This window comes from Tyto alba, unplaced genomic scaffold (assembly GCF_018691265.1).
Source record: "Tyto alba isolate M040663 unplaced genomic scaffold, T.alba_DEE_v4.0 Super-Scaffold_28, whole genome shotgun sequence".
NCBI classification, from domain to species: domain Eukaryota; kingdom Metazoa; phylum Chordata; class Aves; order Strigiformes; family Tytonidae; genus Tyto; species Tyto alba.
In genome coordinates this window covers 2,312,073-2,323,744 of record NW_024881302.1, presented here as the reverse complement: position 1 = coordinate 2,323,744, position 11,672 = coordinate 2,312,073, and the positions used below count along the sequence as shown (strand labels likewise).

The following is an 11,672-nucleotide window of genomic DNA, read 5'->3' as shown; positions in this document are numbered from 1 at the left end:
AGAAGTGTTTCTTTTTTATACCAAGGCGGGGGGGGACATGGGGAAAGCACAGGGGGGTGGGCGGTGGGGGGGGGAAAGGAGCAGCAAAGGTGGCTCCAGGGTTAGGCTGCAGGTTCCAGCCGCAGACCTCCACTCCCCTCTGCCCCCGTTGCCATCAAGCAGGCAGATTTTCCAACTTGTAAAGGAAGAAAACTTTTATAAAACCTTTCCAGTGATTTTAAATCTTCTTTTGTATATTGTAGGATATAATTTTGCAGCAAAACAGGCAAAATATGACAACTAAGGGTTTATAAATTAAATAAACAGAGCAATACTTCATGGTTAATTTTTTTATATATATTTTATTTCCTGTTTTTAAACAAAACAAGTGGGTACTAAAAAAGAAACCAAACAAGGGGCACGCACGCACCCCCCATCCATGGGTTAGAAAGCCAAAAAGGCAGCTTCTCCTTTCAGTTCCATCTGTATAATTTCCTGGGCTTCACCCCAGCCCTGCTAGAGCAGGTCCTTGATGTAGATATTCCTCCTGACAGCGTTGGAAACCCCTTCGTTAAACCGGAACCAGACGTCGCTCCTGCCCACGGCCTTTCCCATCTGGCTCTCGATTGACTCTTCCTTGGAGTCCTGGGGGGCTGCAGGGGGGGGAGAGATGTTTAAAACTTCCAGAAACTCTTTAAAGTTATAAGCTGGGCCCAGGCTGCACGGGGAAGGGGGGGGGGACCAGGGAGGCGGGGGGGTTTGCACGGGCAGACCTGATGCTCCCGCATCCTGCAAACACTTGAGGTACCCACAGCTCGGTGGAGCTGTTAACCCTTTGGATGCTGCTGGAAGCCACCGACCCACCCCCAGGCACCCCCCTGGGTGGGTGGGGGGGGGTGTCACTTTGCTCAACCTCCCCACCCCACCGCTGTCCCCCAGGGGTGCGAGTGTGTAGGGACTGGCACCGCCAATGCAGTGACACCCCCCCGCCCCGGCAGCACCCGTGGACCACCCACCCAGGGCCACCCCGTCCCTCTGTCACCTACCCCCCGTGGCCGTGGCCACCCGCTGAAGCGGCCGCCCGAAGAAGTCTGTGTCAGGCTGTGAAAAGCAAAAAAAAAAAAAAATTAATAAATAGATAAATAAATAAATAAATAAATAAATCAGGAGGCGAACCTGGCTCTGTTGGCACCTGAATTTACAGCTCGCAGCTGAAGACGGCCAAAAGCAAGCGGAGCTCCTCTCTGGGCAAGGCTGGACACCACGCAGCTCTGCCTAATTTTAAGCTAAGCCCCGGCCCCCCCCGCCCCCCCCCCCCGCCCCCCCCCCCCGGGGCAGGAGCTGGATGCAAATCCTGCCAAAAGGGCCAGCGGCCTCCGTAAAACGCAAATGGCATTCAAAACCGGGTGGGAAAGACAAACTTTAAGGCTCGGCGTGGTGAAGCGGAGTTCCCCCACGGGCTGAGGGCTCCAAGGGGAGCCCACGGGGAGGGGTGGTGGCAGGGAACCCCCTCGCTCCTCTTGGCTCACCCCCGAGCTGTGCGTGTACCTCCCTGCCCGGCAAACAGCTCTCCCCAAAACCCCGTGGCTTCCCCGGAGCCAAAATCCAGCTATTTTAACCCATTTGCATCTTTTCCCTTCCCCACCCCTGAGAGCTTCGTGGGGCACGTCCGTAATTGTCACCCAGATCTAATTCTCCCCCCACCCCCCGTGCTGCAAACCCAGCCGTGCCTTTACGGGCCGCGTGGCGCCCAGCTATTCTATTAAAAGAAACTGTACTAAAAATAAATAAATACCGACGGAGACAGGCAGTCTCTAGCAGCCAAGGTAGGGCCCTGGTAGGAAATTAGGTATTTTTTGCAGCCCCCCCCTCACCTTGTCCTCCACCGTCGCCCTCCGGACGATGTGCTCCAGGCGCTGGTGGTGGTTGGGGGGCACCGCTGGCCCCGCGGCCGCCCGCTCCCCCCCCTCGCCAAGGCCATTCCCGGGCTCCTGCGGGATGGAGAGCCCTGAGCCAGGGGTCCCCTCCGGGCCGGCCGAGCTCAAGGTTTGGGCATCCCCCCCGCTCCCCAGGAGCTGCACAGCCTGGGGGCAGGACGGTGTTTTGTCACCCATCCCGCACCCCCTCTCCTCTATTTACTACCAGGTTGAATTACATCATCTAAACAACTTGGCAAGGTTTGGTTTGGTTTTTTTTTGTTTTGGTTTTTTTTGTTTGTTTGTTTTGTTTTGTTTTGTTTTTTTTTTTAATTTTCAGCACGTGGGATTAGCCCCAGCCGCGCTTCGGCACGTGTGTGTGTGTTTGCAGTCGCTTTCCCCGGGCCTTTGCGGTCGGCACCGTGTAAACAAGGAGCCTTCAGAGATGTTTTTGCAGCATCTCATTGCCCGACGCGTCCCCCGAGAAAGCCTTTCTGCTGCAAGAAGGGGCTCTTGGGGATTAATTATCCCCCACGGCACCAGGGCAGAGCAGGCACCAGCTACACCCAAGCTGTTTCCTCAGCCTTTTCCACCCGTTTCCACCTCCTGCCTCTTGCCCACTGCTCCGCGGAGGGTTTTTGTGGTGGGCAGAGTAACTCTGCTCCTCCCAGGGACCTTTGGGAGGATCAAAGGGAAGCAGCAAGAGAACGTGCAGGCAGGAGAGAGCAGGTCAGCTCCCCTGGGGACACGTACAAACCACCGCCAGAACTAAACTTCCATCATCAGAGAGTCAAAGGGTTTAAAAGCTTTAACTCACAGCGAGCGTTTCTTTCCACAATTCCTGCAAAAAGATGAGCCCTTCGGGCACGTCACCCCAGGACATGCCCGGAGGCAGACGTGCAGGCAGGCAGCTGCGACTGTGTGTGTGTGTGTGGGGGGGTTAATCCCAGATTTCCATTTTCAGAGCGAAAGCCACCGGCTGCTTTGGAAACACCAGGTCCCCACACCAGCCCCGAGGACTTTTCCCCCCCCCCCATCAACAGACCCACCGCCCTGCCAAAACCACAGGAGCCCTCCCTACCTCGCCCTGGTTTCGAGCCTGCAGCAAAGCCTCTGTCCTCCTCATCTTCTCCAGCTCAATCTCCCTGGCGATGAGCTGCTTGGCCTGGTAGGTCAGCTGCCTGCGAGCCGGCAGGTCCGGGAACCGGCAGACATCCTCCACATTCCTGCACGGTCGAAGCGGGAAAGCAGAGAAAATAAATCAATACTGAAAATAAAAATAAAATAAAATTAAAAAAAAAAAAAAAAGCATTATGCAAATTGCAGCCTGGCACAGGGAGACCCACCAGACTCCCATCCCCTCGGTACGATCCTGGCCACGGTGCCTCAGTTTCCCCATCGCTGCCCTCTCCGAGTCTGCAGATGCCCCGGCACGGAGCCAGGTGGCTGCGGGACAGCTCAGCTGAACGCGAGCTCAGGAGGGATTTACGTGCTTTTTAATCTTGGTTTTAATGCAAGAAGAGGAAACGGCGGGCAGGGGGGTTCTGCGCCGAAGGGACCGCCCTGAAAAAACCACAGTCGCATCACAGCTTGGGCACGAGCAGCACCATGACCCTTCGCATGAAGCCCGAGGTGCCTGCGTGGGGCTGTTTAATTGGGATACGGCCGTGGACAGTAAGTTTGGCTCATCAGAGCAGTTGTTTTTTCTCAACAAGGTTGGCGCACCAGGTCTGGAGTTAGGCCTGTTGCAGTAGGGAAGCCCAGGCACAGTCCCAGCCCCAAGGAGCCAGCTGGGCCCATTCCTCTGCCAGCCATAAATATTTCACACTTTATTCACATTCAGTATTATTCCTCTTAAACGGAGCGAAGTCCCATGTCAGATGGCTTTGCAGTCATTGAGAAATTTAACTGTCAAATCTATCATTTTAGAAGTTTTAAAGAGAAAACCCAGGTTTTGATGTGGACAACAGCTTTGTTTGCCACGGGGGTGCTGGGCCGCAACTCACAGGTGCCACCGGGATGTGACACCCCCACGGTCCCCATCATCACTGCGCGTGGCCAGGAAACAGGCTCAGGATTCACAAAAAGAAAAAAAAAGCGAAGCGGAGCAAAGCAACGCGCCCGCTTGCGCCGCGTGGCTCCCAACGACCCACGGGTTCCCCACGGACACGTTTCGGCGGCACAGCCTGGCGTGGGGAGGGCAAGGGAGGACAGGTCCCTACAGCCCCTGCAGCTCCCGCAGGCCTTTCCATGGGGGGAACAAAAAAAAAAAAAAAAAAAAAAAAGTGCTCTGCTGTAATTAGATACAGCTGCTTGATTTAACAGAGGCTAATTTTTGTAATTAACTTTGCACCAGGAAGACAAGAGCATTGCTCCTAGCTGTGGTCGGGTCTGTGTGACTTCACTGAAGCCTCGGGAGTGTTCACAGCTCTGTATATACTCAAAGCACAGTGAGAGCAGAGGCCGGCTCTCAATATACAAACCATGCCACCAGTTGTGGCTGCAGTGACCTGTGTGCAACGTGCCCAGGTGGACTTGCTCTCCTCCGCTGCCACGAGCCCCCAAGCAGCTTCAGTCCCTCCCCTGCCAGCTCCGGCGAGAGCCGAAGGCAGCTCCTTCCTTTCCTTTAATCCCATGAAAGCCAAACCAGCCCTGTTTCAGCCTCAGCCCGAGGGAGCGAGGGGAGCAGCCGGACCACGCTGCGGGTGGAGCAAATCCAGGGCAGCCCCAAGCACCGGCAAGGCTCCGGGGCTCCTCCTTAACAAAACACGAAGCAAAAAAAGCAGATAATCCCCGCAGAGCTGCCAGCGGAGAAAATCAGGTCCCTGCAGGCATCCCAGCACGGGGCAGCTCGTGCCAACCCGGCTGCCAGGGCCAGAGAAACCTCCGAGCTCTCGCCGTGAGAAACCAACTCGATGCCACGACGCTTTCAGGCTCAGACTCCTTCCTGCACTCTGCTCCTCCCCACCCTCGGGACTTACGGGTCGAGCTTGTAGACGTACTGGCCCTCGGGCAAGCGTTCCTGGTGGTAGGTGAGGTTGTAGGCCAGCATGGTGCTGATGAGCTCCGCCAGCTGCTGCTTCTCCTTCCGGCTGTAGAGCTGGGTGTTCACCTGGGGAGCAGAGCCGAGCCCAGCAAGGGGAGAGCATCACCACCCCGTAATGACTTCTAAACGTAAAAATAACCTGAAGCGCGGGGTTTGTCTCTCTGTGAGAAAGTAGAGTTAATAACCACGAGGTTTGGACCAAGTTTGGTTTTCTCTTAGGGACACACATGCTCCGCAGAGCGGGGACAGTCCCCTCCGATAGCCCAAAGGGTAAATGCACCCACCAAAACCACGCGTGCGGGTGAAGCTGCTTGCTGGAGGGTCTCCCCCAAGCCCACCCTCTGGGTGCGGGGGTTCAGGAGCTGCAGGACAACCCCCCACCCCAGCACAGCAGTTGGGTGTCTCAGCACCGTGTCCCTGGCTTCCCTCCGACTTCTGCACCAGCTGCGGTGTCAAACCAACCCCAAATTTCAGAGGTCTGGGATAGCTCAGCCTGGGTGATGCAGCATAAAGGATTTGTCCCAGCCCTCGTGGGGGGGGGGTGGGGGGCAGGATTTGCAGAAGGGACACATCACCCAGGCAGCCCCCCAGTGAGGGGGCTGGCGGGCACTGACCGGTCGGAGCTTCGGGGCGATGATGTCCAGCAGCAGACAGAGCACCTCCAAGACGAGAGCCTGCTGCCCCGCGCGGCTGCGGGCGCTGGGCGTTACCCCCGACACCATGGACACCACGAGGTTCTGCATGTGGTTCAGCTTGGCCAGAGCCTGGGGGGAGAGGGCAGGGCTGGCTCAGCCGCGGCTGCAACCACAGGTGGTCCCTTGGGTGACAGAGCTAGAGCCAAGCTGCCACCGGGCCCTCCCCAGGACTCGCCTCGTGCTGGCTGCTGGGGTAAGCGAGCCGGGGGATGTTGGTGGCCGCGAAGAGCAAGTGGAAAGCCACGGGCAGGAAGGGCAGGTATCGCATCAGCTGGAAGCTCTGCCCGTGCAGGACAGCCCGGCTCAGCAGGTCGGAGAAGCCCAGCCACTCCAGAGCCAAGCACACCGAGCTGAAACTGGAGTCCCGCAGCTTCATGTTCAGGAAATTGTCGTACAGGCCCTGGGAGCGGGCGCGGGATTAAGAGGTGGCTCGAGGCCGGGCGGACGGCCCTCTCCGAGCACATCGCTGGGATTCTGAGCGTCCCACCCAGCTCAGCTCCAGCAGAGGAAGGGGCTCAGCTCTCCCCCTTGGCTGCTCTACCTGGGCCAGCTTCTCCTGCTCCCCCGAGGAGACGGCGAGGTGCAGGATGTGGTGGAAGCGGTGGGAGGATGCGTTGAAGCCAGCCGTCCCGCCGAGGTGCGACAGGTCCTCATCGCCCACCAGGAGCTGGGTTGGCAAAGCGGGGTCCATTCCTACCCTGTGCCTGGGGGGGGGGGAGCCCAAAGGGAAGAGCTCAGGGTGCCCCAGCACTGAAGGGACCAGTGAGGCACATTCAGATCCCCGCAGACTGGACTGATGGCAATACTGATGCCAAATAATCAGGCATTAAGGCCAAAGAGCACCTGGACACACAGATCTGCTAAAACGAAGCCGGTTCTGCTGCAGGGCAGGCCAGCTCTTGAGGATCTTTCAGGTTTCTCCACCACAGGTCTCACAAGAAGGTCAGGGGGTACCACGTAGCAGTGTCCCCCAAGCAGACAGCAGGCCTAATAAATCCCCCCCTCCTTTACCTTTGGACCTTTGGGAGCTGGAAGATGTCTTGCCAAATGGAGAAGAGCCCTTTGTTTTGGTCCTTCAAGCCGATCTTCATCGTCTGCACCATCTGCACGCTCAGCTCCTTCTGGCCTCGGCCGTGCAGGAACTGCAACACAAGCGAGGGGGTGGGGGGGGACACACACACACGAGCACAGCGGGGAGGGAGGGGGGTGCCCAAAACAGCTGGTGCTGGGGACAGCCGGAGGCGGCAGCACCCCGCTCCTCCTTCATTTGTAGGGGAATCGAGGTTAAAAATAACACAGGGGACAGGGTGGACATTTTAGGGCTCTGCCTGGGACAGTTTTTTCTCTCCATCCCCAATCTGAGCTCAGATCAAGTCAAGAGCTGCAGCAAACCCGTGTCCCCCCAGAGCCCCCCCTCCTCCCGGTGACCCCGGTACCTGCAGGGTGTTTATGCAGGAGCGGATGTCGTTCTCCGTCTTCTCGCACAGGGCCAGCAGCGCGCCCGTGTCCGCCCGCATGCCCTGCCGCAGGGCGATCTGCAGGAGGGGGGTGTGGGGTGTCAGCAGGGAGGCCCCACCAGCCCCCGGGGGGGTGCTGGGGGGGATGAGAGGAGCCCTTGGCCGCGCCGCACCTCGCAGAGCCGCTGGGCGAGCCGGGATGGGGCTGTCCGAGGGAAGTTTAGCAGGAAGGATTGCTGCCGCAGCGGCCGGAGAGCAGGGACGTACCTGGCAGAGGGGAGCACAGGGGTCTCTGAGCAAAGAAATCCAGTTATTAATGCCCCACTCAAAAGAGAGACGGGTTATTCAGCAGCTGCCTGTGCACCACTGCACGCTTGGGCAACTGTATGCTCACACCTAGCTACAAGCCGCCCCAGCAGACGCAAAACCAGGAGGGTTTCGGGAAAGCTGAGCACGCTGTACTTTTACTTTTTATATTTCTAAGCTGCAGGTCCGAGGGCAGATAACCAGGCACAGGAAGGCTTTGGCTGGAGGCAACAGCAGCCGCCTCCTTGCTCGGGGTGTGTGTGTGTGTGGGGGGGTGTGTCTCAGGTCTCCATCCCTCCCCAGACACGCCAGCGGAACTAACTGGTCGTTGCAGATGCAGATGATGGGTCTGAGCAGCAGCCCGCCCTCACGGCGCCTCCTCCGGCCCGCGCCCGCCCCGGCCTCGCCCTCCGCATCCTTACGGTGGATGATGTTTAGCAGCACATTGATAGACGCCTTGGGGGGAAAAAAAAAAAAAAAAAAAAAACCAAATTAATAAATCAAGGACAGGAGGGATGAATTCTTGCTGTTCAGAGGCAAGAAACCGCTCTTAAAAACGGATGAGCTGCTAAGCGTTTGACGCAAAAGGTGGCCAGATCCAGGCTGGGCTTACCGCGGGCGCGCCGTCTATCTCGTCGATGATCAGGCAGTTGGGCTTCTCGTTGGCGCCCAGCACCGACTTCATCTGGGTGGCAGCTTCAATGCGGGTCTTGAAAACCTCGGGGCTGCGGTCGTCGCTGCGAGACAAGCCGGTGGCAGGCTGCTGCGGCGCGGCGTCGGCACCGGCACCTCCGGCACCCGCCGCCGCAGAACCCACCTGGCGTTCAGCTCGACGGCGTTGTACCCCGCGTGCCTCGCGATGACGTGGGCCAGCGTGGTCTTTCCCAAGCCCGGCGGGCCACAGAGCAGGGCTACCTGCGGCAGGGAGGTGGAGGTCAGCCCGGCCCTGCGGACTGCAAACCAGTCCGCTTCAACCCTTGAGAGCTGCTGCGCCGGTTTGTAGACACCCAGGCTGAAGGGAAAGTCACTGGAGGAGGGAGAACGCAACAGAAACTCGCAGAGGTGACAGAGTCATCCCGGCAGCATCTCTCATGCAAACGTTTAAGTTTGCAGGGCAGTAGGCTGAACAAAATCCTCTTCCAGAATTACACTCCTGTGAAGCAATGCTCTTAATATCTATTTTTGTTTCCCGTTTTTTATATCCTCTCACTGGACAGGTCGGGGTAAGCTGGGCTGGGTATGTTATCTCTGCCCCCTTTAGCATTTGAGCATCGCTGCTCTTTTCTGGATGCAGAAACTCCAGCTCAAAGGCCTGTCACGTTTGCCCAGAACAAATAAAATCAAGACCAACCTCTGTTAAAAAGAGTAGGCCTTCCCTCAAATTGCCCGTTTAATCTGGCTGGAGGAAGCCTGCTCCTCTCTCCTTGTTATCACATTACTCAAGCCCAAACAGATGAAGAAATGACAAAATCCCATATTCACTAAGAAGAAACAAGGAATCCCATTTCTCCTAGATCTGTACTGGAGTAGAAGAGAAAAGGAAGGCCCCGTTCCTCACCTCGGTGGCGGGGTGAGTGGGATAGGAGCGGAGACCCATCGCAGCGGCGCCCCGTCCTGCTCACCTTGTATTTGGGTCTCTTGTGCTGGTCCAGCTCCGCCTCCAGAATCTCCTCTGTGAGCTGGACCTTTGTTTTCCACTTATTCTGCTGCTCCTTGGGCTGGATGAATGGAGGATGAGCTTCGGTGCTGGGTTTGGCCTTCACAGCCCTCTCCTTCCCAAACACCACCGTGTCCCAGAGCTTGAGCCACTTCAGAAGGCACCGGTTTGTGTACTGCACGTCGGGCAAGAAAAGAAGCAAACCCCATCAGACCTTGGAGGGATCCAGCTGACGACAGAGGAAGCCATCTCCTTCATGCCTTAAAAACCAGCGTGGCCTGCAGAGGAAGGAGCTGAACCCGGGGAGGCACCGCACAGCGTGTCTGCCAAGACAGACCTCGAGCGGGGGGCATGTCACCCCCTGCCACGGGAGACGCCGCCCAGGATTCTGCCTGGCATCTCTCTGGGACAGCATGGGAACACAGCTTCCCTTCCCAGCTCGGCCACCATCCCGCAGGGCACCCAAGGACACATCACATCAGCCCCATCCCTGCTGTCCTGTATCTGTCTCGGCTCAACCCAGCGCTTCTCAGCCTCTTCTATAATTTTCAAGCCCCTACAAAACTTGTAATATTCACAAAAAAAAAAAAAATCAAAATAGCCAGCAATCCCTGGCTAGAGTCCACCCAGCCTTTTGTCTTATTTTGGACATCTTTCATAATCTCTTTTGTCGGAAGGTCCAGAGCCTACAGCTGAAAAACCCCCACCCTGAGCCCTCGGCAGCAGGACTGTCCCCAGGCACGGACAGAACCCCCCAGCCAGTGCTTCCGAAAGGCAGCACCGTAAAACCTTGGCCCCACAGCATCGAGGAAAAGTTATGGAAGCAGTAAACCCACCCAAAGCCCAACACCACCCCCCCCCCCGTTTATCCTAGCACCTCACATCATCACTGAGCAGCTCCAGGTAGCACCGGGGCGTGAATCTGTCCACCCAGAGGAAATGCAGCTCAGACGACTCCTCGTCTGCCGGCTCCGCTTCCCCGCTGCGCTCCGGGCTCTCGCTGCTGGTCTCACTCTCGAGGCAGCTGCAAGAAAAAAATTAACATGCTCCAAACCACCCACGGAGTCAGGGCAGGGCTGGGAGTTACACCCAGACTTCCCAAGTTAGGGATGCTGAGGGCAAAGAGGCTCCTCTGCTCGCAGGTCCCCAAAACCTGGACTCCACCGGAGCACCTTGGCAGCCGCACCCGGCAGCGCAGCAGGGATAGGAATGGGATTTTGTCCCAACACATCACCTATTTATTATCTCCGTCAGGTGCTGCGATGCCTCCAGAACACGCCTTCGACGCTTGAGCACAAAGAGAGCAAGAGGGGGGGGTGAGAAACACCCCGCTAACCCGTGGCGGGGGGGAGCAGGGATTCGGGAGCCGACGCTGTGGCTACCCAGGGGTGGGGTAGGGGAAGGCGGGAGGGTCGGTGTAAGATGCGGTACCTCTTCCTTCACTTGTTCCTTCAGGGAGGAGAAAGGCACACCCAGCAAGTGGAGCGGCCTGCGTGCGTTCCAGCCCAGGGACTCGGGGAGCTGCGAGGACCAGAGGACACACACCGACCTTCCCACCGACGCCCGGCACAAACCTTTCATGCTTCATCAAAGATCCCCTCCTGAACTGGATGGAGGCCACGGAGGTGCAAGCTCAGCCTTCAGATCCCTCCTTACCTCCACCCCCGTCCCGGAGGGATCGTCCTTCACGACCATGAAGACCCTGGTGCCCTCGCTGGACGTCACGTTGATGTAGTCCTCCAGGATGGGTGGTCGCTTGAGGACCCGCTGCTTCTCGGAGGGCGGCGTGGTCCGCAGCGGGGCCATGCCGCTCATCTCCAGGCAGGCCGAGCTGGAGAAAACCAGGTTCCTTCAGCAGCGCCGAGGGGAAGCGCCCTTGAACCCCACCGAAGGTTGAAGGCGGCCGACCTGTCAGCCCGGGGAGCAGAAGGTGACTCTGGGCCAGCGTCTCGGAGGGCGTCAGGAGCCAACTCATCGTCTGCGCTGAAGTTGAGCTTCTTGACGGCTTCCAGGCGCTGTCGCTTGGGTTTTGGGGCTGTGGGAGACAACAGGGCTGGAGGAAGAAGAGAAGCATCGCTGACAGAAGCGGGGGACCGAGCTGCTGCTCCGGCAGCACCTTGCGCCGCTCGGGGGGGGGGGGGGTCCCCAGCCCCCTGGGGACCCACCAGGGTTTGGGTCAAACCTACTGGACGGCGGTGGGGAGCCGGGCGGGCTGCACCCCCGGGCCCGCTTCCTGGGGTCGGGGTCCCGGTCCCCCGGCGGCTGCCTCCTGCCCCGGAACTGGGAGATTTTGGGACCAGCGGGTGGAAACGGGTCATCTGCAAAAGGCGTTGGACGACACGGTGGCGGTCACCGGTGGGGACCGCGTCCCTGCCCGGTCCTTCCGCCACCGCCTCCGGTACCGGCCACGGCGCCGCAGCAGCGCCCACCTCCCAGTTCGGCCAGCACCTCCAGCTCGGCCGCGAACCGCCGGTAGAAACCCTCATCGGGACCTTCCTCAGCGCCCGCCATGGGCCGCGCCGGCACCGCGCCCGCCCGCCCGCCCGCCCGCCCCGCCCTTCCGGCCGCCGCGCCGCGGAGGAGCCGCTGCTGATTGGACGAATCGCTCCGGGCGGA

General features: G+C 58.7%; 1 protein-coding gene across 2 annotated transcripts; it reads right to left on the bottom strand.

Moving 5' to 3' along the window:
- Window positions 1–321: 321 nt before the first annotated feature.
- CHTF18 (chromosome transmission fidelity factor 18) lies at window positions 322–11,640 on the bottom strand. Of its 2 annotated transcripts, none has more exons than XM_042798420.1 (22): window positions 11,486–11,640; window positions 11,243–11,374; window positions 10,965–11,109; window positions 10,713–10,887; window positions 10,488–10,577; window positions 10,291–10,343; window positions 9,939–10,080; window positions 9,022–9,231; window positions 8,217–8,314; window positions 8,013–8,136; window positions 7,722–7,855; window positions 7,267–7,360; window positions 7,073–7,171; window positions 6,648–6,778; window positions 6,178–6,340; window positions 5,812–6,036; window positions 5,556–5,705; window positions 4,877–5,007; window positions 2,977–3,121; window positions 1,854–1,970; window positions 1,026–1,080; window positions 322–632 (listed from the first exon to the last, which is right to left on the bottom strand). In XM_042798420.1, exons 1-22 carry the CDS (start codon window positions 11,565–11,567, stop codon window positions 496–498), a joined length of 2,832 nt encoding a protein of 943 aa, XP_042654354.1. In that variant the 5' UTR covers window positions 11,568–11,640; the 3' UTR covers window positions 322–495. The 2 variants fall into 2 exon arrangements, with proteins under 2 accessions (XP_042654354.1, XP_042654355.1); XM_042798421.1 differs by having other exon boundaries at window positions 10,965–11,091.
- Window positions 11,641–11,672: the final 32 nt, after the last annotated feature.